The 24,485-nt window shown below is 28.8% G+C and overlaps 8 protein-coding genes across 8 annotated transcripts; 3 read left to right on the top strand and 5 right to left on the bottom strand.

Annotated features, from left to right (window-relative positions):
• Window positions 1-3,628: 3,628 nt before the first annotated feature.
• GO595_010030 (MatE family protein) lies at window positions 3,629-5,179 on the bottom strand (the record flags this gene model as incomplete). The annotated part of the gene is made up of 1 exon (XM_067912664.1): window positions 3,629-5,179. One exon carries the CDS (start codon window positions 5,177-5,179, stop codon window positions 3,629-3,631), a length of 1,551 nt encoding a protein of 516 aa, XP_067769803.1.
• Window positions 5,180-6,460: 1,281 nt separating this feature from the next.
• GO595_010029 (putative manganese-dependent inorganic diphosphatase) lies at window positions 6,461-8,107 on the bottom strand (the record flags this gene model as incomplete). The annotated part of the gene is made up of 1 exon (XM_067912663.1): window positions 6,461-8,107. One exon carries the CDS (start codon window positions 8,105-8,107, stop codon window positions 6,461-6,463), a length of 1,647 nt encoding a protein of 548 aa, XP_067769802.1.
• A 4,472-nt stretch (window positions 8,108-12,579) lies between these two features.
• GO595_010028 (zinc finger CCCH domain-containing protein 41-like) lies at window positions 12,580-13,077 on the top strand (the record flags this gene model as incomplete). The annotated part of the gene is made up of 1 exon (XM_067912662.1): window positions 12,580-13,077. One exon carries the CDS (start codon window positions 12,580-12,582, stop codon window positions 13,075-13,077), a length of 498 nt encoding a protein of 165 aa, XP_067769801.1.
• A 64-nt stretch (window positions 13,078-13,141) lies between these two features.
• On the bottom strand, window positions 13,142-13,696 carry GO595_010027 (uncharacterized protein; the record flags this gene model as incomplete). The annotated part of the gene is made up of 1 exon (XM_067912661.1): window positions 13,142-13,696. One exon carries the CDS (start codon window positions 13,694-13,696, stop codon window positions 13,142-13,144), a length of 555 nt encoding a protein of 184 aa, XP_067769800.1.
• An 808-nt stretch (window positions 13,697-14,504) lies between these two features.
• Window positions 14,505-15,812, bottom strand: GO595_010026 (Transmembrane amino acid transporter protein; the record flags this gene model as incomplete). Its single annotated transcript, XM_067912660.1, has 1 exon — window positions 14,505-15,812. One exon carries the CDS (start codon window positions 15,810-15,812, stop codon window positions 14,505-14,507), a length of 1,308 nt encoding a protein of 435 aa, XP_067769799.1.
• A 145-nt stretch (window positions 15,813-15,957) lies between these two features.
• GO595_010025 (60S acidic ribosomal protein P1) lies at window positions 15,958-16,275 on the top strand (the record flags this gene model as incomplete). The annotated part of the gene is made up of 1 exon (XM_067912658.1): window positions 15,958-16,275. The coding sequence occupies one exon, from the start codon at window positions 15,958-15,960 to the stop codon at window positions 16,273-16,275; it is 318 nt and encodes a 105-aa protein (XP_067769798.1).
• Window positions 16,276-16,410: 135 nt separating this feature from the next.
• GO595_010024 (E3 ubiquitin-protein ligase FANCL) lies at window positions 16,411-17,403 on the bottom strand (the record flags this gene model as incomplete). The annotated part of the gene is made up of 1 exon (XM_067912657.1): window positions 16,411-17,403. One exon carries the CDS (start codon window positions 17,401-17,403, stop codon window positions 16,411-16,413), a length of 993 nt encoding a protein of 330 aa, XP_067769797.1.
• A 2,807-nt stretch (window positions 17,404-20,210) lies between these two features.
• Window positions 20,211-21,005, top strand: GO595_010023 (NOT2/NOT3/NOT5 domain-containing protein; the record flags this gene model as incomplete). The annotated part of the gene is made up of 1 exon (XM_067912656.1): window positions 20,211-21,005. The coding sequence occupies one exon, from the start codon at window positions 20,211-20,213 to the stop codon at window positions 21,003-21,005; it is 795 nt and encodes a 264-aa protein (XP_067769796.1).
• Between the last annotated feature and the right edge of the window lie 3,480 nt (window positions 21,006-24,485).

Here is a 24,485-nt window from a genome sequence, read left to right as displayed (position 1 = left end):
AATTGAGGTGATAAAGTTAATGAATTTAATATCATAGTTGAATTTGTATCAATTGGAATATTTATATATGTTAATTTTTCCGTTTGTGTTGATATATTCGTATCATAATATGAAAACTCATACATTAATGTTGGTGATTCTGATAATGTTAATGAAACTGTATTTGATGATGATAATAAAAAATAATTCGAATACGTGAGTTTTAATGATATCGTTGGTGAATATGAATGAACATAAATAATAGATTGCGTTAAAGATGGAGAATCAATTAATGATTCTGATAATGAATTTTTATATGAAGATATTTCTGTATAAGATTCTGATAATATATTTGTTTGTTGATTTTCTTTTGTTACAGATAATGTGTTTGATAATGTATATGTTTGTGATGAAGTTATACTATTTAATTGTGAATCAATCGATGAAATTGTTTGCGTATTTAATTGTGTTAATGTATTTGTTTGTATACTTGTAGTAAATTTAGTTGTTGAAGTTGTTTGTGATCTTGTGATAGAAGAAACATAAGTTTGAGTTTGAGTTCTAGAATTTTTTCTATATGATGAACGTGTACGTGATTGAGTAATTGAAGGAACCATTGTTTGAGAAGATGTTAATGAATTTACATATGTTAGAGATTGAACAATATAAGAAATAGTGGTAGAGATTGTAATATATCTCGATAGAAAAAGAGATGGATTCAAAATCTTCGGTTTGAGTTTACCCATCATTGAAAAAGCAGCTTTTTTAACTTTGTTTTTTTGATTCTGATTATACTCGTGTGGATGTATAACATTCTTTGAATTAGTTTTCTTTTTGATAGAAAAATCATACATTGTAAACATAGAGCCTGTTGGTCTAGGATAATATGTAATAGATCTAGTTTGGCTCACAGTATACGAATATGAATCAACATATGATTTACTTCTGGTATATGAGGAAGTATATGAATTAATATATGTTGTAGATGATACATATATTGATGTATATACAATAGTAGATGTTGATATATATGTATCTGATAATGACATCGTATTCGATGAAACAAATGTATTAGTAAATGATACGGTAATTGTATTCGTTAATGTTGTCGTTGTGTAATATACAATAGAGTTTGATAATGTACTAATAATAGTCGACACAATCGTATTCGATAAAATATTCGTTGGTGAATATGTTTGTGAATTTACTGTGATTTGTGTGATTGAAGGAACATACGTCATCTCATTAATTTTCGATTTTGTTGTTACATATGTCAAAGAATCTATAAAAGTATATGATGAGATTAATGTATTAGTTTCAATGAATGATAAAGATGATGTAAATGAATCAATAACAGTTTTCGTGTATGAAGTTAAATATGTATTAGATGATATAAATGTATTTGATAATGTATAAGAGTCAGTATATGTCATTGTATATGAAGGAATACGTGTTAACATGATTGACTGTGCAACCAAATATTTTCGTGTATATGATGCTGTTATTACATTAGTTTCAACATATATTTGTGAAATAGTGAGTGTGTTCGATATTGTGCATGTGTAAGAGGAGACAATAGTATTTGTTATCACATTTGTTTCTTGAATTGTTGGAACATTCGAATATGAATGTGAAAATCCTAATACATTAACTTTATTGTATGATAATTGATACGTAGAAGCTACAAGACATGATAAGACAAACAACATTCTGGAATTCATATTCGAGTAGATTAGACAGTTACCCATTTTTGACTGAGATTGAATGCTTATCAACACCCATTCAAACTTATGTAACGTTTTCAATGGATTTGAATGACGTTCCTAACGATAATTTCATTGAAAAAAATGTCTTCTCACTTTTTCAAGTATTTTTTCAATGCTCGATTTTTTCTGATATCTTCCGAGTCAGAAACTTCAGGTATTGATATCGATAAAACACGATCGACGCATAATTATAATTAATACAATGTTTCGAACAAACAACATTAAAATGCTCACATAAATTTTTTTTCTTTGATCCGATTATTATTAATTAATGATTTCATTCTCCTTTAACTGGCCATTTCATGAAGACAAGAAAAATTATACCATATCATTTTGAATCAAGCTTATTAGATCAACTTTCAGGCTAAAAAAAAATTTTGTTTAAAACATATTTTTTATTCTTTTGGTTGATTTTCTTCTTCCTCTTCTTCATAAGTTTCTTGAAGCCAGTTTTCAAGATTCCTTGTCATTACTTTTACAATATCGATGGTTTCTTCATCCAAAGAAACTTGTTGGTTAGGATATTGTCGTTTGACTCTTTCAAGAGTGTTCTTGAGTAGGGAAATAGCTCCATCAAAATCATTCATGTGCTCATACAAAAAAACAGAATAATTTAATATTGTTCCAAGTCGTGTGGAACTGCTAAACTCTAGACTTTCTGCTTTCTTTGTTGCTTCTAAATAGGAGTCATTTGCTTCCTTGAGATATTTTTCTTTTGTTGAATCACTTGAAAATTCAGAGATATATCTTGAAAAATCACCTTTCAATTTCAGGTAGAAAGTAATTTCTTCTTGATTTCTTGAATGTGGGAGAAGCATGTCGTCTACTATTCTTATTATTTCTTGGCTAAATGAGAATAATTTTGAAAAACATTCTTCTCTATACAATTGAATTTTGCTTAAATATTCAACCAATGCAGTTTTCTCTTCTTCTGTTAAAACACATAGTGAGCCTCGAATAGGATCGACAATAGCCTTACTAATGGAAGCAAATAAGGATCGTTGATTCAGATTAAGTGAAGGTTGTTTTTCAATAAGTATTTTCATCATGTTGATTGCTTCTTTTGGCTGTAGCGCTTCATTTAATGCATTGGCATAGAAGAAGAGATCATCAATCGTTGCGTTCTCCATTTTTTTGCCGCCAAAATATTCAATCGATACAAGTCAAATTTGTTAAAAGATTTTAACTTTGGAAAAAGCAAATTTGAAGGAACTCTTAATATAAAAACAAACAAACATGCTCATACCAAGGAAAAAAAGAGGGTTGTCTACTTATTTCATCAATAAAAAATACATCTGATTGACTTTTTCTCAGACGAAAAATCACTCTATTTTACCATACAACAAGAGATTCAGACACTAAAGCAAGTTCAGCAAAGTTATCTTCTTAAGAAAATTTTATAATTAGCTATGTAAATTCAATGTATTTTTATCTTTGTTCTGCCAAATTTAATAACACCCGAAGCTACTGAATAATATCTTACGTTTAAAGTTCATGCATGAACATATTTGACTTGAGTTGAGATAACAGTGATAAATCATCTGATTTATATGAATTAAATTTTCCTTATTCATTTAACTACATTGTTTGCTTTCTGGTTAATGGGTTTTTTCATGTTAGGTTGAAGTTTTCATTATCCCTTTTAGGCAAAAAATAAATACAGTTAATGTGATGTGTCTCGAAATTCAAAAATTGAATGTGGAACGATCGTTTGTTATTCAATTGCCAGTCAATTTCCCTATCGGATAGACCGGTTCAGAAAAGAAAAAAATATCAATTTAATTTACATGGAGGTCAAATAAAAAATGGCAAGAAGAAAACATTTGTCTCTTTTTTAGTTCATTATTTTACAATATTTTTTAAATAGTTTATTCTTTATTCATCTAAACTTTATTTTGTTCATTTTCATTTCTATTTTCTACATCTACGAAATTACTTTCTAAAGTATTTTTGGATTCAATACCCTTTGCATTTTCGTTTGGATCTCTTTCTTTCCAAATTTTTCTTAATGGGAATATGACAATTATCATACCGACGACAACAGCCAAACCCGAACTGATTGGGAAAGTGTACATCATCCTAATGAAGTCATGATCATTAGTGTAATAAAGTAATAACAAAGCGCCAATATAAGTACAAAAAGTTGCAGTCAGCATGTAAACTGTTGCAGTAGTACCATATTGCAATGCTTGCAAAATAGTTTGGCAGACATTCCTAATCCAAGAAAACGGAGCCTCCCAATTAGAAATTCTTAACATTGGTGTTGCATATTTTAAGTATTCTGGACTTGATGATATTGACATTGCAACTAGTTTAGCATCAAACGCTGTTAGCAATGTAGTACTTACTCCCCATATTAAGTTAAGCCAACAAGAATGCCCGATCAAATGAAAGATACGCAAGTATCGATGTGACGTAAAAGCATATGATGCTGCTGGTAACAAACCCATTGAAACTGCTAATCTAACTGAATCAGTGATACCGAAAATTCTGGTAACTGCATTAAATCCTGCAATTGCATTTTCAAAATCTCCTTCAGGTGATTTTTCTGCACACAAGCCCATGAACTTACGAAGGAAAATACTTGGGATACTACGGGATAAGTTCATGATGAGCTGTGATATCCCAACTTTTAATGCAGGAAGCGTGTGAGGTGAAAACTTTTTGAATAGACCTGACAGTTTCGGTTTGACACCAAATTTGCCACAAAAGAACAAAGTCAGAACGAGAAAGCCAGGAATAAATTCGGATACAACTGTGGCTATAGCTGCGCCAAGAGTTTGCCATTTGAAAACGACAACAAAGAGTGGGCAAAAAAGACCCATATTTGCAACAAGTGAACATACTTGAGTAATGGCAACTAAATTAGATCGACCTTCAGCTTGTAAACATCCACACATAAGAAGATATATGCAGGTAACAAAACAAAAACAATTCAAAGGTGTTAAATATTGAAAACCGAGATCAATGATATCTTCTTTGGCACCAAACCATCGACCCAATGGCTTAGATGCTGGTGTTAAAACAGCTGGCACAAATATACCACAAAGTATTGAAACTCGAATTAAATCACAAATAACTTGTCCAGCTTCTTCTCCTTTAAGCTCACCAAAAAGAGCCGAAATTTTTGATGAAGCTGTTGTCAGCATGAAGAAACCAAAAGCTCTACCAATGTTATCAAGGTTTGAATAAATTGAAATGGCACTCATTCCTTTGTCACCCATGGCTTTAGATATCCACATTGAAGTAATAACACCATAAAGACCTGACACAAGTTGTGAGATAAGAGGTCCAACAGTAAGGATAAGAAGAGTTTTAAGTGGGCCTCTACCACCAAGACGGTAGTGTTCATCTTCTTCTAGCTTCTTTTCTTCTTCATCTTTTTTATTTTCTAAAAGGCTTTGTGTATAATTTGGGTCTTTATCTGTGTTCATAATTATAATTTAATCTATCGCATCTCAAAATTTCAAAGATCCAACCATTTTTTTCAGAGGGTGATAGCGATTAACACCCAACGATACTTATGGCCGATCTTCTGGAAAAGTCGTTTATCCAAAAGTGTCATTGCGATGTACGTTTAATATTTTTATAACAACATTATCGAAATGAAAGATGTTTCTGAATCATCTCCAATGAATGCTAAAGGGTCATTAAATATGATGGAAAAACTACTAGATACAGTTGTTGAGGAAAAAATATTACAAAGAGATTTTGTATTACAAACATCAGCAGTTTTTAATGATACAAATAAACAAAATATATGTTCTTTGTCAATGATAGATAAACGCTTATCCGAAGTTGCAAGTCAGTTTCTCACTTATTTAAATGATATCCATACTCATATAAGTATAATGCTTCTTCGAAAAACAGAACAAAGTCAAGATATTTCTGAACTCAACAGTTTTGCAAATGATATTGATGCCATCAAACAACATTTAGTAGATATTTCATTTGAAATTGTTGATTTCTATGAAAAGCATGATACAAAACTCAAGATGAAAAACTTTGGGTCTACTGAGCCCCAGAGTGAAATTCGTAAGATTTTAATAAGGGGGCATAAAGACTGGATAAATTATCAGGTCAATTATATAATTCTTAGCATGCATAGCGTTTCCACAATCTACCGACTTCTCACGAATCTACAATGAAACAGATTTTTTTTAGAAAACACATATATAAAAAATCAAATATTTTTATTATTAATCAAATTTTGGAATTCAACACTTAAAATCATTTTATAGTAAAACAAGTATCCCCGAAGTACAACAGTACTTAAAGTTGTTTTTAAGAATTTAAAGATGAAGCAAAACGAAGACAATGATAATTATTTCATGAAATTTTATATGAAGATGTTTTTTTTAATAAATTTGCATAATTCTATAATTATAATATTTTCATGTAACTTGTTTTATTCAATAATTATTTAAAATATAAATTTATTAATTCCATATTTATCCATTTTGTATCTGAAATGATCCTAACTGCTGATTTCCCAAACAAACATACTCAATCTATATGCCGATCAAATTACGATATCGTATGAGTAAAGCTCACAATCGAGTAACGAACCGAAAACTTAACTACACAAATGGGACTGCTTTTGATCGTTTTTTACAGAAATACCATTCAAAAAGTTGGATTTGGTGTTTCCTTTTTTGAACATAAGTTTTATAATATGTGGAAACAAATCAATTTCAAATCAAAAGTTTATTTTTTTAGTCGACATCACTTAGCACACGAATAATTTCTGGTAAAATCTGAATTTTCCTTGATAGCACTCCAGGGCACAAATATTCCTGATTTGATTGTCTTTCGTACTTCAACTTCTTTTCTTTTTCAGGGTATGGCGTCATTAGCATTATACTATCTTCTTTTATAATGTTTGTAATTACAATCATTGCCCAATCCAATTTGTTTTCTTGTTTCACTTGCTCAAGCACTTCTAACCAATGTTCTTTAATCTCGTCGATACCTTGAAACTGCGTAACTTCGCATTGACCGATTCCGAATTTGGTTCCATATTCGGAAAATATCTTAAAGTCAGAAGTGATTAGTTTCCGTGCGTCTTGTGTCGTTATCGACGCTCCTCCACTGAACATTGTTTCTCCGAAGTTTTGTAAACTTTGGATTCCTGCAATTCGCGTTAATTTCGCAGCAACTTCTTGATCAATTAATGTTGTCGTTGGTGACTTTAACATTACTGTATCCGATATTAGCCCGGACAGTAACACCAGCGCTGTTTCTTGATCTAATTCTTGGTCATATTTTCGATAAAGATTATATACTATAGTGCACGTGCTGCCTAAAGGTTCTGCATCAATGAATATCGGCGTAGAAGTTTTTTCCGCAGCAAGACGATGGTGATCAATGATTTCGATGATTTCAGCATCTTCAAGTCCAGAGATATATTGACTTGGCTCATTATGATCTACAAGAATAACTTTCTTCTTCGGGCGGACTAAAAATGAGGACTTTTGAACGATGCCATAAAAATCGCCTTCTTCATTTAATACTGGAAATGCTCGGAATGTGGTGGATGTAAAGAGTTGCTTGACATCATCAAAATAATCTGTAGGACTGACTGGTGGTGGCTGCTCTTGTCCCATTAAATTCTTTAATGGAATTGACATTTTCAGATATTGAAGTGTTTGCTCGGATTCAATCTCGGATATAAAAATCGTCCCTTTGTAATTGGATGTGTCAATTTGTAGGCTACGATCGCTTTCATTACATACAATTATAATGGCAGGAACATTCATCTCCATGGCTAATTCAATATGGCGTTTTCGGTTGCCTAAAATAACAAGCGGGAGATGTTTGCGATGTTGTTTCATTGTGCTTTGGAATTGTTCAAACTTCTTGAGACCAATGACAATTGTAGAAATAAACTCTGTTTGCTCACCTACCTTTAAAAATCGGCCTTTAATAAGCTTGGGAAAGTTATGGATATAGAACTTATACTTGGGACGTGCAACTGAGGACTTTTTAAGAAGATAATTGGTAATAGCTTCAATAGGAAGCATTCCACAATATTTCTCCCCTTGGAAAACAGGAATTACCGAGTAATTCTTCTTATTAAAATAATTACAGATGTTGAATAAAGGATCGTCAAGTTGATGAAGTTCTTCGCATTTAAGTATAACATCATATACACGTGGCTTAATATCGTTAACATACATAGGTGCTTTAATTCCAAGACGTGAAAATTGTGCATTAGTAATATCATTCATATGTCCACGAATGGGAATGTAATTTCGTGTTGGGTCAACCATATTTTTCAATTTGGCGTAGGCCCATGAAGAACATACAGAATCCATATCTGGATTCCTGTGTCCTGTGACAAACACTTGTTCGCGTGACATTTATTAAAAAAGCTTCTATTATCGTTTTACTCATTGTCGTTTCTGATTCAATTTTGTTAGAAACGCATCACGTGTTTGCGCCCAAATTCAAACAAACCTCACTTAAAAAGAACGATGGAATTTTTTCAATGTATGACCTCACTTCATCAGCGTTTGTAAATCGTACAGACTTAGTCAAAAACAATTTGAATGAGGTGCACTTTTGATATAAAAAGTGACTTGGTCATTTCTTATGAAGAATGGGAAATGCAATTCTACTGATATGGCATTACTATTAGAACTTGAAAAAATTATATTTAATTTAACTAAAAACAATATTAATTTAATGGTTCAACAAACAATGGAATTATTTGATTATAATTTTCCATATTCATTTAATTTTATCATAAGCAATTTAGTTTTCTATGCATTTCTTTCTCATAGTAATTTATACAATGTTTATATAAAATATTTGGAATCATTACAAATAAAAGAAGAAGAAATAAATAAAAATAATTTTAAAATCATTGATATTTTTGCAGTATATATTTCCAAAATTGATTCTCAAGAATCAAATTTTTTTCTTGCTAAATTAATTGAAAATAATTTAATAGAACCAAAATTTGGTCAAAATAACCTTAATCCATATTTCGTTCAATATATAACTAATATAAAAAATTTGGAATATGATGTTTCTACCTTTACATTGCAACTTTTTAAAAATTATGCAGAACTATCAAAGAATGATTGGGAGCTTCATAAGAAATTAATTGAAGAAGGAGTTAACCCTAATAAAATTGCAAAAATAATTCGAAATGATGAAATCGAAAAACTTCAAGAAATATCATCACAAACAAATTTTGATTTTAATCAATTTATTATGCCATCACTTTATGAAAGATGTTCATATATTAATGAAGAAAATGTTGCATTAATTGATTATGCAGCATTTTTTGGATCAGTTAAATGTTTTAAATATTTACTTATGAATGGCGCAAATGTAATAAATGCAGGTAAATATGCTGTTGCAGGTGGAAATGAAGAAATCATCCATTTGTGTGAACAAAATCATTCTTCATTTGAAGATGCATATGAAACAGCAATTAAATACCATAGAAATGATGTCTTTAAATATCTTTATGAGAATAAATTGGAAAAAATGGATGACGATTATCAAGAATTGGATTTTCCAATCTGGGAATGGATTGGGAAACAAAAGATAAAAACATCAAGTTTCGTACGTCAAAATTTGGTAATGTTATCTTTTAAAAGCGGCAACTTTGTAATTTTTGCATTTTTGGAGAAAGAAGGAGTGCGTATTGAGCCTTGTCTTATCGATAAAGCAGCACAAATTGGAAACCTTTATATTGTCAAGTATTTACTTCAATATAATTCTGTTCCATTCGATATTTTGCTATTTTCTTTAGAATCAGAAAATAACGAACTTACTAAATTTCTTTTGGAACAAAAAGGATTTCATATTAACGCTAGAGATCGAATTCATATTAATAATTTTTTGTTTTAATATAACAATTGGAAATTATTTAAACTATTTCGAACAGCACTTATATCTGCATCTTCAAAAGGTAATACAGAAATAGTTAAGTTACTTCTTGAACAAGAAGGAATTGATATTAATACTAAAAGTAATTATTTGTTTTGTTTAAAATTTATTTTAATAATTTGTTATTTCAAAATAATATTTGGAAATTCTATCAAATATTTAGAACAGCACTTATGATTGCATCTTCAAAAGGTAATACAGAAATAGTTAAGTTACTTCTTGAACAAGAAGGAATTGATATTAATGCTAAAAATATTGATTTGTTTTATTTAATATTTATATTATGAATTTAGAATTTCTAAATAATACTTAAAAATTATTTAAAATATTTAAAACGGCACTTATGATTGCATCTATAAAGGGTAACATCGAAATAGTTAAACTCCTTCTTCAACAAGAAGGTGTCGATATTAACGCTGTGGATGAAATTTATTTTGTTAATTTCTTATTTTAAAATAACATATGAAAATTATTTAAAATGTTTAATACATCATTAATATATGCATCTCAAAAAGGTCACGCAGAAATAGTTAAATCGCATCTTGAGCATAAAAATCTCAATATTAATGTTACAAATATTTATTTGTTTTGTTTTTTATTTATTTTGATAATTTTTTATTTGAAAACAATTTTTGGTAATTCTTTCTATTATTTGAAACAGCACTTATGCAAGCATCTATAAATGGTCATATAGAAATCGTTGAATTACTTCTTAAACATGAAGGAATTGATCTTAATGTTAAAAATATTTTTTTATTTTACTCAATTCTTGTTGAAATGATATAAAATTTCTTGGTAAAATTCGAAATATTTTCAAACTATTTGAAACTATTCTTATGTTTGCAACTATAAATAATCATGTAGAAATAGTAAAGTTACTTCTTAAAAATAAAAAAATTGATGTGAATATAAAAAATATTTAATTGTTTTTTTTCAGATTTATTTTGTTGTTTTAATGCTTAATGATAATATTTGGAATTTTTTAAAACAATTCGAAACACTGCTTATATTAGCATGTAGAGAAGGCATGCTAGAAATGGTCAAATTATTTCTTAAAGAAGAAGAAATTGATGTTAATGATAAAGATATTTATTTAAATTATATTATACATATTTAAATATTATGAAATTTCAAATAAATGTTTGGTAATTACTTAAAATATTTAATACAGCACTTATGAAGGGAATATTAAACAATAAGATAGAAATAGTAAAATTACTTATTCAAAAAGAAGAAATAGATGTTAATTCTAAAAATTCTTGCTTATTTTATGTCAAATTTCTTTTAATAATTTTGGGTCTCAAAATATTACATGAAAATTAATTAAAAGCTTTTTGACTCCTCTTATTATTGCATCAGAAAACGGGTATATTGATATTGTAAAATTACTTCTTGAACATGAAAACGTTGATATTAATGCAAAAGAAAATGTATATTTGTTTTATATATTGTTTGATCTTATAATTTGATTTTTAAAAATATAATTTGGAAATTAATTAAAACATATAATACAGCACTCATATTGTCAATAAAAAATAAACATGTAGATATAGCAAAATTACTTCTTGAACAAGAAAAAATTGATATCAATGTCAAAAATGTTTTTACATCTTAATTAATATTTATTTTAATAATATATGATTTTTAAGCAATATTTGGAAGTTATGCAAAAAATTTAATACAGCACTTATTTGGGCATCTTATAATGGATGTATAGAAATAGTTAAAATACTTCTTGAAAGAGATGATACTGATATTAATGCTGAAAATGTTTGATTATTATATTAGATATTTGTTTATGCAATTTGATGTTTCAAAATAATAATAGGAATTCACTTAAATTATTTGATACGGCAATTATTTGGGCATCTGAAAATGATCACCCAGAAGTTGTTAAATTACTCCTTAATAAGGGTGCAATATATTAGAACTAGGCGTGATTAGTTCAACTGCAATAAATTGTAATTGTAAAATAAAAATATCTTGTGCAATATATTTATAAAATTTTTTTTGGAGGTGTTCTTATTTTTTATATACAGAGTAAGCTCCAAAGAACAACCATGAAGCTTAATATTAGCTATTTCACATTTTCTTTTTGATTTTAATATGAAATTACATATTAACATGTTGTACTAGTGCTTGATTAATTAACAAAATATTGGAAATAATTATTCCAACTAAAAAAAAATTCCTTTGTTTTAATTTTTTTGAATAGTTTACTACGTATCGTATATTTTACTATGGAGATCAATACATACAAAATAATTGATGCACAATACATTAATGATAATAACGAAAAATATTTTCGTGTTGTTGAATTTGGTCCATGTCTTGTACAACATTGGGTTATTGACCAAAAATTGCAAGATAAAAAATCTACAAAACTCATCAGAAAATACGGTCAAACAGTTCCTCGCGAATTTGTAGACAGTGAAACTCAGACAATTCCTGTAAATGACTCTGATCAAACTGATTCACACATTTATTATCAAATTCGAGATGTTAAACCATATGAATCAATTCTCCCAACGTTTTCGGATATTGGTTTCAGTGAACTTCCTTCTTGCCCCCTTGTTCCTTCTGTTGTACACTCGATATCTGTAGAAAAAAATGAAGCAATCGTTTCATATTCAGATTCGAACGAAAAACATAAGATTGGGCTTCCGTTATTAATTTCTTTGAATCCAAAACTAGTTGCACAATTCTTTGTTGAAAATCAATAAATTATGTACATATGTTTTTAAAAACAACGCTAAATTTGTTATCACATATTTTCGAAGTTCGTGAAGCAAGAGTATAAAGTGATATGTTTTCATTCACTCTTATTTAAATACCTAGTACGAGCTAAAAAGGGAAAAAAGTGCACTCCAAGATGTTTGAAAGTTAACGGCTTGTAAAAACGACCGTTAATTTTGACCAAGAAATAACAATGGAAAGAGGCGATGATTATATGGATAAAGCACTTAGAACAATATATGTAGGCAGGATACCTCCAGAGTGTAATGAAATGAAATTAATAATTGATCATTTTTCTCAGTATGGGCATATCGACTCAATTTGGGTTGGAAAGACCAAAGCTACCATAGAATTTCAGACAAAGGAATCAGCTGCAATCGCTATAGAATCACCACGCCCATTTTGCAATAACAGATTTGTTAAAGTAACATATCATCTATATCCAGAGAAGTCAGAGGCTAATCTTATCAAAGCAAGTAATATACAATTGATACGTGAGCAAAATAAAAAAGTTTGTGAAGAAATTGAAATAAATAAGCAAGAAACCGAAATGCTCCGTGAAGATATGATCAGACAAACTTCAAAGAAAAATGCACCTTCATCAAATGAACATGAGGAGCGTATAAATTCGCGAGCTCATGAAACAGAAGAGCAATTTGAGAAAAAGAATAATGCGGAAAAATCAAAATAATGTCGAATTTCTCACTCAAATCTAGTCTTAATATGAAAAAACAAAATGATTTAGTAAATAAATATCAGGTTTCTTGGATATAAACTATGGTATTCTTTAAATGAGGTTCAACCTTTTCCCAATTCACATACATCCACTCAATGATTCTTTTCTTTGATTTTGTGTAACGCTTTTTTAAAGGAATAGATGTTTTTTTGGAAATAATTGATGCGATTTTACGTAAATCACTCATTTTAACCTTCTTGCCAAATGCCTTCTGTATGTTGGAAAGAATTTCTGTTTCGAAATCTGATGAAACTCCCTTTTTTAATTCCTTCGTTTGATAAAATGTTTTTGGAACAGATAAGTCTTCAAGTGTTGGAGGATCTTTAGCATATGGCCAACAGTATTCTGCTATTTTAGTGGAATCAAACAAAGGACCATTTATTTCTTCATTTGCATCGAGATGGTCATTTAACTTGTGTGCAAAGTTTATTGCGATTTTTATAAGTATTTCATCATCACTAATGATCTTTTCTATTGCTTCTGATAGTTTCTCAATTATTTCGAGTTTTGTTTCTGTTTTCTTCATCTCCCCATCGGTTAAGATTTCAAAATTGGAAAACATACAATATGTCATAAACTTTTCAATAATTTTTTCCAGCAACAAATAACATGTTATTTGTAAAAAAAATTATCATTATTACTCAATCAAATTGTTACCTCAAGCAGTAACTTAACTCAACAATCACATGGATCGATCCGAGATTTTTAACATTAATATTTATGAAATCATTTGCAAGAAAAAAAAAAATATTTTTATTATCTTTAAAAACTCATAACACTAAGTGTAGCAGATCACAAGTAGCACGGCGTTTTTATGCTACCTTAATTTTGAGTTTGGACAGTCTTTATTTATGGAGATTTTTGAACTTTTTTAATACTAGAATCAGGACTAGACACGCCTTTATATGGGGAGCTCTTACCAGATGTTTGATTATCATTTTGTTTTGATTCATTTGATTTTTTTTCTACAAGATAATAAACAATTGATGTTACTATCAAAGAAGCAATGAGTATGTAGTATGTACTTGGGTTAAACATAAACCAAACTGTACATATTAGTGTATAAAATATACATACACATAAAAGTCCTTTTAGCTTTGGGAGATCATTTAACAACGAAATCCCCTTTGGTTTCTTTAATGAAGGTGTTGGGCTTCTGCTTGCGAAATTCGATGTTTGTGCTGACATTAAAAATATTTCTAATTTCTAAACCGACTTTAATTTCAACATCACCAACCTCCTCATCCACACAATTTTTGAGTCTGTATTGAAACCATTTCATTTTTTTAATGAATTTGATCATTTTATTCAAAATATTCATTGAATTCATTCAAAACGAGGGTAAACCTATGAATTTGCTTTTTTTCTTTATAAAGAAAGTTTTATTCATTACCTTTTGCAGTTTTAATTATTTCACTAATCGATTGATAAGTACAAGCGACCATAGCAACAATAGTGAACAATATTATGAAGTAAGCAGCGATTTTTTTGTACAATGGTGTGTTACTATTTGCGGATTTCACAAAGAACAAACCCGGCATTAAGAATATTATAGTTGGCGTAAACAAGCCGCCGACCAAATCGAAGAAAAGCAACACGTTATCTGAAGATGCAGCGAGTAAAGCAGCACCAATGCACATAGAGCCGCCTATTATTATCCATCTTAAATTCGACATCTTTCTGCCTTTAAACAAAATCCTGTTTACGGAGTATCTGGCAGCCCATAGAACCAATGGAGCAGATATGATAAGTACAATAACTACGCCAATGATCGTAATTATTGTAAACCAATGTCTCGGAGGATAATATTCGAGTGAACTTCCATTTCCAAGTGTATCGAAAAGATCAAAATATGTAATCATGCCAAACATGTTATATAAAAGAAATGCTACTGCAACAACAACGATACTGAGTTGTTTGCAGCGTTTAAATGTGCAATTCTTCATATGGCCAATGCATGAAAATACATTAATATGACAATTATATGCCATGGAATTAACACCAAAGGCAGTGATAATGACATCATAACGTTTGAAATTGAAGAAACGAAGTTCGTTGCGAGGATCAAATCCTAATTCTGAAACATCTTTAATCAGCCAAAACGTGGCATGAACTATAAGAATGATAATAAACACAAAGGAAAGAGCTGTGAGCTTTTCTAGAGCTTGAATATCTTTGAATATTGTTAATGGAAATGCAATGATAGCGGATGTTGCAAAAACCCAAAAAACATTGGAGCCGAGAATAATATTACTGGAACCAATAAGGCGATTAAGAAGGCGTCCATTCCAATGTGCATATATCATAGCTGATCCAAACTGAACTAAAAATATCATAAGATCTGGAATCCACATCCAACGTTCACCAAAACAATGTGCAAATAATTCGTGATAATCATATTTACGGAAGTTTTTGCCGGATTCAATTAAACAAGTCATAGCAATATAAGAGACTATGCCAAAAAGAAGTGAAATAAGAAGTGATGTAAAAACTCCTGAAGTATAACAGTATGGAATTAATAAAGTACCAGAACCAATTGCGGTATTAACAAGAATTAAAAAGCATCCTCCCATTGATAATTTTTCTTCAATGGGATGATCAAAAACATTATCGCTATTGATTATTTCGCCTTGTTCAGAATGAACATAACTAATTTGTCCATCGCTTTCGAGGAGAGGCTGTGAGCTCATGTGAGGTTGTTCAAATACAACAAAGAGGTTAAGTATTCAAAGCAACTACTCACAATAGATAAACCATTCAATGTTCAACACCAAAACGTGCCAAAGGGGCACCCCGATTTTGCGGTTATTAACGGTTTGGTCCTTTTAAGAGCAAATGGCATCACAAGAACTTGCAGTTGTTTATGCAGCACTCATATTAAATGATGACGGAATTGAAATAACAGCAGATAAGATTAATAAGCTCATTCAAGCTGCTGGTATTAAAATTGAATCATATTGGGTTGATCTCTTTGCAGAATATTTCAAAAATCACGATATCACAGAACTTGTAAAGGGAACAGCTCTTGGTGGAGCAGCACCAGCAGCAGGTGGTTCAACTGCAGCAACAGAAGAAAAGAAGGAAGAAGAAAAGAAGAAAGAAGAAGAAGAGGTTGTTGAAATGATGGGAGGCTTTGATGATCTTTTCGACTAAAACAACTTTTTTATAACTTCATTTTATTATTTCCAAATTTTCATTAATAATATGATTGACTCAAAGATACATTTAATTAATTTTCCTTAACTTACAATTCTTTACGTGATACAATTTTTACAAAAAAATCTATTTTCATTGGTTATCCATTAAACTGCATTGGATTGGATGCGAACAAAATGGACAGTTACCGAAAATGTATTGATAACTTTGTTCCGAGTCACGCTTTGTTCTTAGCCAATCGGACAGACAAGATCTGTGGAACCTTTTCGCGCACTTCGGGTTCCCGCAAATAATTTCCGGTAATTCTCCGCCAAGTCTTTCAAGATAACAAATCCCGCAATCGAAGTCCGTTTCCTGCATTTCTTCTGAATCGCGTTTTGGCAATTTCATTTCCAAAATGTTTTCGATGTTTTTCATGAGTGAAATATCGATTCTCCATTTTCCTTTCTGATATTTTTCGCGCATTTGTTGGCTCTGTTCTTCCGCACCAATAAATACTACTTTGGGTGGATGCATAGGTCGTTTCGGTGATAACTCAAGTTGAAGTTGAACTTGATTCGTGAGGACAATCCTTCGAATACAACAATTTAATGATGGCTCACGAGGTTCTATAACAAAGGCTTCGCGATCAAGCTCTTCGAGTTGACTCCAAAGAGGTTCGAAAAGTGGAATTTGATCTTTAATAATCTCGATGATTGAAACGAGATGTGATTTAGTGGAATCCCATTCATATTTGGGCGTAATCGGAAGATTTGTTGTGACCTTAGGTGGTGTCTTTGGAAACGTTGGTTGGAAATCAAAGCGAACTTCGATTTTCCTGCCTTTTTTATCTGTTATTATTACTTCAAAAAATGATAGCGTTGGATCAATGTTTGAAACCAAATCCCAACCAATCTCACGAATTTCATCTAAAACTCTTTGGAAAAAGGTGGAATTTGGAAAAATATTGGATGATGGTTGATTTATCATCATTTTTGAAACAAGGTAAAATATTTGTTGACAAAAGTGATCAATGCTAGGCGCATTTTCTAATTCGCTTTTGAGATAATTTTCTTTGCCTTTAAGGATGTTTGCCAATTTTGATTCTGCTTGGAAAAAAAGAGGATCTTTGGAAAGCTTACACATAAAATCAGTATTGCCAACAGACATCAAACAAATATATAAATTTTTTGTTTTGCATGGTAAGACATAGCAATGTGTTGAATTCATTTCATTAGATGGAGCCCGTTTAATCCAAAACACGAAATTTAAATCAATTGCTCAACTCTTGTGATGAATTATGCTTCCTACCAGCATGTGCTTGTGCTAATTATATCAAGTGGAAACATATTATTACAAAAAAAATTCAAGTTTTATCCAAAATCTTTTAAAATAAAAAAGAATAATAAATTTATTTTCTAAGCTATTGCATGCAACGGGAGGTATATACTTCTAATAAATTGATTGGAATCAATATACAGATATTGTACAAATAAATTTATAGAAAATCGTTTTTTTTTTTCGAAAATTAGAAATATTTTTCCTTTAGTGAGAACTTCTGGATTTAATAAAAATTATTTTATTTAAAAGAGAAGCATGAACATAATTTTACTTGTTATTTTTGATTTGATCAAATTGCTTTGAAGGAAAATGAATGTCACTTTTGATTTACGCTTTAGATTTGTAAAGTCGCCGATCAAAAAGTGAATAATTATAATGATGAACGAAAAGAAAACAGAAGAGTGTTACAAAGTTATCAATTATTTGAAATTTCTTTTATCACTGGAACAAGTAGTTTTTAATTTAACTAAAAAAAATCTTGATATATCTGTCGAGCGAACTATGGAATTAAATTTGATTTAATCTTTCCAAATTCATTTCTCAAAATTTTTTCCAATTTAGTTTATTATGCATTTTTATCACTAAAATATGTCGATGATATTTACATAAAATATTTAGAAGCAATTCAAATAAAAACAGAAGAAATGAACAAAGATTATCCAAAAACTATTGAAATTTTTTATGATTACATATCAAAAATGGCAACATCAGAGGCATCTTTTCTAATAGAAAAAATGATTGAACGAAACCTAATAGATAAAAGATCATTTTTAATCAGGTTATTGTTCTCTGTTATATTTTTTTCTCGTTTTTCCTTTGTATTTAATATTTCTATGAATAGCTTGTGATTTTTTGTTTTTGTATTTATATCATAATCGAATGTTTTTTTATTTAATTTAAATATATTTTTGTTTTTTCATCATGAATGTAGAAAATTTGAAGTAATTTATAATATTTTACAAGATTATTTGTTAAATCCATCATAATTATATCATATTTTACATATTTTATTTTGATAAATATCAATCATAAATAAATTAAAAAATAATATATGATGTATTTTCTTGCTTAATTTTCTGAGCCATTATTGAATCAGATATCTATTGGATAGTATTTATAAATTTATAGGTTTCGAGTTGATATCTTTATCTCCATTACCTTATACATTAAAATGATCGATTTATCATATTTGAATTCGAGAATACCTGACATACATTCTGAGGCATCTGTCAATGGTGATTTTTTTAATTTTATATCATTCTTATAGAGTCATTCTTATATTTTTCGATCAAAAACTCCAATTTGTGAGGTGAACAACATCATTTTCTATCAATCAAGAAACCCAAATTGCATATTCAAATTACGAATTCTTTGATTCAAATGAATTGTAGATTATTCAATTTATTTTTTTGGGAAACATTACTGAAAGAATGAAGCATAAAAAAAAAAATACAGCAGTCCAAATATATAGTCAGGCTGGCATATTTAAATGAATATTAAACTTTATAATTGAATGGGTCCCATTAAAAAACTATTACACAATATTGTGTTCAGAATGTTCTTTTTTTTCATCAAAAAAATAAAAATCTCATATTTTCCAACCAAAAATGCATATTTTGCAAAACCATATATATGAAAATATTACTAATCGATTATAGATTATTTGACACATTTAAGCGTTAGGTTTTATTCATCTCTTAAATTTTTATCAAATAATTAAATCGAAAAATTAAAGTCTCATTTTCTGCAACCAATATATTTGTAAAACCAAATAAAATTATTTTAATTAAAACGTACAACAAAAATTTTGATTGAAAATGATCACATAACAAAAAATATATAAAAAACCATTTTTGAGCACTTTTTGACCATCGAAATATAAATATCTTGGTAAATCATTAAAATTAAAAAATATAATATTTAATTTATTTTAATAAAATAGTAAAAAAATAGACCACTGCCACTTCACAGAACTTTTTAGATACGATTTAAAATAAAGTGATAATAAAATGAAGAAAATTGAATGAAAAAAATCATTCTTAAGATTTCAAGAACTACCATTAATAAAAAATCATATACATCAAAAATAATTAAGATTGGACTTAAAAAAATATATATTTTGAAAAAATCGATTTCAAAATTTCCAAAATTATTATAATAAATGTTAAATAAAACAAATAAATATCCTTAGCATCAATATCAATTCCTTTTCGTTTTAGCATATATTTAATAAATTCTATATTTTTTGATTTTACTGCAGAAATAAAAATATCAGATCCATTTTTATTATATCTATAAAAATGTTTAACAAGGAATATGTTATCATTTATTGCTGCTTCATTAATAACAAATTCATTAACTTTCATATTATCTTCAAGTAAAAATAAAAGAATTTCATAATTTCCATTTGATTTATTTTCATACAATTTGTCTAATTTATTATCATAAATATATTTAATAATTTCATTTTTATGGAATTGGATTGCCACTTCATATGCACCTTTAAATGATGATGAATGGTTTTGTTCACATTAATGAATGATTTCTCATGTGTCACTTTTATATTTGGTTAGAAATTCCCCTTTAAAAGGGTAATTAAAATTATTCAAGTCATGGCAATCAATCCTCAAGCTGCAAGCCAATTCCAACGCCAAGTTTTCACGCCTAATAGTTCAAGACCAATTGGTCTTACAGTAAGTACTAACCGAGTTCCACACCAATTAACTATTCAAAAAAATGTTAAAACAAACTCAATTACAGTTCAACCAGCTCGAAGCGAAAAGAAAACTCTGAACCTACAGTTGAACACTCCAAATGGTCCAGAAGTTATTAGAACCGCTCCTACAATAACTCTACCTCCACCTCGCGCTGTCACGCCACAAAACATTGCACCATCACCAGAAAAGTTCCTTCAAGTGACTCCTCCTCAAGTTCAACCAAAACCACAACAGATTCGCCAACCACCACAATCTCCAGTATATCATCAAGTATCTTTGAATTCGTTTGTTATGTCGTTTGATTATGGTAAAACATTCAACGAAACAGATTTATCAACACTTGGGCTTGATTTGAAGTGCCAAGAGCCATTATTGCCAATGCTCCATTCAGTTCTTTCAGATGCACCTCTTTTAGACCACTCTTGTTATCCTATTCCAGAATGCTACGCAAAGGTATCACCAGCAGGCAAACCAGAAGAGAAAATTTCGCTTTTTTCAGATCAAACATTATTATTTATCTTCTATACACATCCAAACAGTGAGTTGCAAGAGAAAGCGGCAAATAAACTCATCAAAAAAGGTTACAAATACAGTCCAGAAAATGAAGAATGGACAACACCAGATGGATATCAATGGAATTTGGAACAATGGAAAGAAGTAGAAGAAACTCAAACGAACAATGAAAGTTAGTTTTATTCTTTTTATAGTCATTAAAAGGTTTAATTGAAATATGTATATGATTTATTCTATATTTGAGTCATTTTGGATCTGTTGATAAAAAAGTGATTCCTTAAAAACAAGCTGGCGCTTGCTTTTGGTGTAGTTGTCGAGAGCTTGCATTTTCTGTGAGAAAGACTCTCTGATTGTTTCACATTCTTTTAAAAATTCAGGTGATGTCTCATTCACAATAGAATAGTATTCATCACATAATTCTTCGAATTTCTTTTGGCTATCTATTTCTTCTTCTTCCTCTTCATTTTTGGAATTCTTGGTCTCCATTTTTTTATAGGAAATGTTATGTGAAAAGAGTTCTCCAAACTTTATTTAATGAAGTTCAAGTTCAAGTGTTTCCTAAATTTTTCAGTATTTATTATGAATTATACAATTAAATAAATTTACATTATCTAAAAAATCAAAAAATAATTGGGATTTTCTTCATATATTTTTGGTAATTCATGTTTTAAAATTATTTAAAAAATATCATAATGTTTTCTTTTCTTCATTAAAAGAATCAATCAAAAATTTAATAATTTAATTATGTAAACTTATTTTGATAATATTTTTTTATTTTCCATATAAAGAAATTAAAAAAAATAGATCATGATATATGACATAATGTCCCTCCACATGAGGAGGATTATAAAGGCAGATAATATTTCAAACGATTGAATTTTTCCACCATTATTTTCTCAATTTTGATTAATCATTTAAAAAAACGATAAAGCAATGAAAACTTATGATATTTCATTATTAAGAAGTGGATATGAATCAACCACAAACAGGATTTTATAGGAGATTTCTTTATTATGCAATCCTATTACTTTTGATTCTGTTTCTTATAAATTCAATCTTAATTCTTATTTATTCTCTTTTTTGGTGGAATAAGATTCATCCATGGTTTCAATCTTTAAAATATTCATCCAAGTTATTACATTTAGCAATAATGTTGCTTTGGATTTTTTCAGTTTTATCTATTCTTTTCTATTCACTTTCAGTCATCATTCTAAAATTTTTTAACAAAAAGAGAATGTTGTCTCTCTTAGCATTTATATTATTTATATTATGTTCTATTATTATGTTAATTTCAGGTATTTTAGTATTATTAAACTCAACATATTTAAAGTGTGCTAAAATGAAAATGAGCCAAGTTTCTTTAAATAATAACACTGAATATATTAATTTCCTAAAAGATTATTATGCTAATGATCAAAAAAATTACATCAGAAAAGAATGCACTCAAAGGCGGTCATTTATGTTAGCATTAATAATTATTGATTTTATATTTTTTATGAGTTTTTTATCTTTATACATAATGTATATATTTTTATCAATAAATGATACGCATGAAGAAGAATCTAAATCATACTCCTGAAAATTATGCAAAGTTAACTTTAAACATATATTTGAAAATACTTTTAAACTCATATCATATATTAAATAAATTTAATTCAGTTTAGGACGAGTTTAATAAAAATATCTCTTCATATTTCTATAAATTTAAATTTAAAGCTTTTTATTTTAATTGTTGAGATATCAAATCAGTTGTTGTTGAATATTTTTTTTTTTTTTTTTTTTTGATGAGATAACATTAGTGCATGCACCACAAAGCATATTTCTTTGCAATAATGTTAAAAATGCTTTTTGCTAATTATCAAAATGATGGAATTTTATATGATAAAGAAATCAATAGAATCAATATTTATCCATCAGGAAATTTAAATGTTAAATTTGAAGTTCCATTTTCAGTAAAAGAAATTGGAAGTTGTTCTTTTGTTTCATGTATTAATTTAGAAACTATTTATATTGGCGAAAATGTTACTTCAATTGAAGTAAATGCATTTTCATCATGGGATAAACTCAAATGCATTTATTACTTTGGCGAAACAGATCCAACAAATTCATCAAATATATTTATAAATGTAGCAGCAGAAATTGTCATGACAACAAATTCATATAATGGATCAACATTTGGCGGATTAAATGTGGCTAAAGGAACAATAATAAATGAATGCGCCTTGTTAACGAATACATTTCCTAAGTCAAATACATATACTAAATCGAATACATTAATGAAATCAAATGCATATACTAAGTCTAATGCATTTACGAATTCATATGAAATTTCATTTGTTGTTTCGAATTCATTTACTTTTTCATATTCGAATGGTACAACATTAACGAATACAATAACATTAACTCAATCATTATCTATTACGCAAACAATAAGTATTTATAACTCGACGTATTCGAATTCTTTTTCTGTTTCTATTTTTAATTCGGCATTAACTTATGTTTTGAGTGAATTTATTTATTACTAATATACTGTTGTTGTATATTCGACTTATTACATATACTATAGTAATTTCTTTACAATTATATATCAAAATGAAAATATTAAAGATGATAATAAAAACACAATTATAATTATAAGTGTTTGCGTTTCAGTTGTCGTAATTGTAATAATTGCAATACTTATCATAGTTTTGTTGCGAATTCATAATAAAAAACAAATAAGTAATGAACAAGAAGCAAAAAGTTTCGAAGAAAATCAAAATGAAAAAGAAAATACATTTGCAATGGGAACATCAACGAATAAGATTGATGAAGATCCATTTGCTGATGATTTCAAAGAAGAAAAATTCATTAATCATTTATAACATATAAACATTTGCTTAGTAATTAAGTAAAAAAAAAATCGGTAAAACTTAAATTTACTAGTTGAGTAGCATTTTTATCATGAGATTTGTTGTGTTTAACATTTCAATGAATGCAATTGCATAGCACTGATAACATGTTAGTATGGATAAAATTTTTATTTTGTATTCTATTAATTTATCAAATCATAATGTCAAATTAACAATTCAAAATCAGAATTACAACAAAATTTAGAATTTACCAAAACAAATTTTCACTTTGAATAATTTCATTACTAAAATCATTGATTCAATTTCCCTTCGAGGCAATTCCTTACACAATATGATGGTGTTTTCTTGTTTTACCCTTCTCATTGAGCAATCCTGCCTTTATCATCATCTTCTTCTTCTGCGCGACGGGGCCCTTGCCCCAACACTTCGGATATCTGTCCATGATGATTCGCTTAGTCTTTGCAGAGAAGCCATGGTCGCTATTGTACATTTGCTCTGTTTTTGTAGTATTTCAATTTTCCTTTGGGCTCTTGGCAAAAAATTTTTTTCATTAATGATGTTATATTCAAAGTAATATTCATTGATAATTATTTTCATGATATATATCTCAACATCATTCATTTTAATTTTGCAATCTATTAATGAATAATATGAATAATGTTATATATTTAAAAGCATTTAATATTCATATAAAATTATGTTTAACAGATATTCAAATGCTATGGCATTCTTGAAAGCAATGCCTATCAGAATGGAGGATGCCGATTTAATGAGGTCTTAAACACTCAGAGAAAAAAAGGTGTCT

Source organism: Histomonas meleagridis, assembly GCF_020186115.1.
Source record: "Histomonas meleagridis strain 2922-C6/04-10x chromosome Unknown scaffold_168, whole genome shotgun sequence".
Taxonomy (NCBI): domain Eukaryota; phylum Parabasalia; order Tritrichomonadida; family Dientamoebidae; genus Histomonas; species Histomonas meleagridis.
This window is presented reverse-complemented; position numbering and strand designations above follow the sequence as displayed.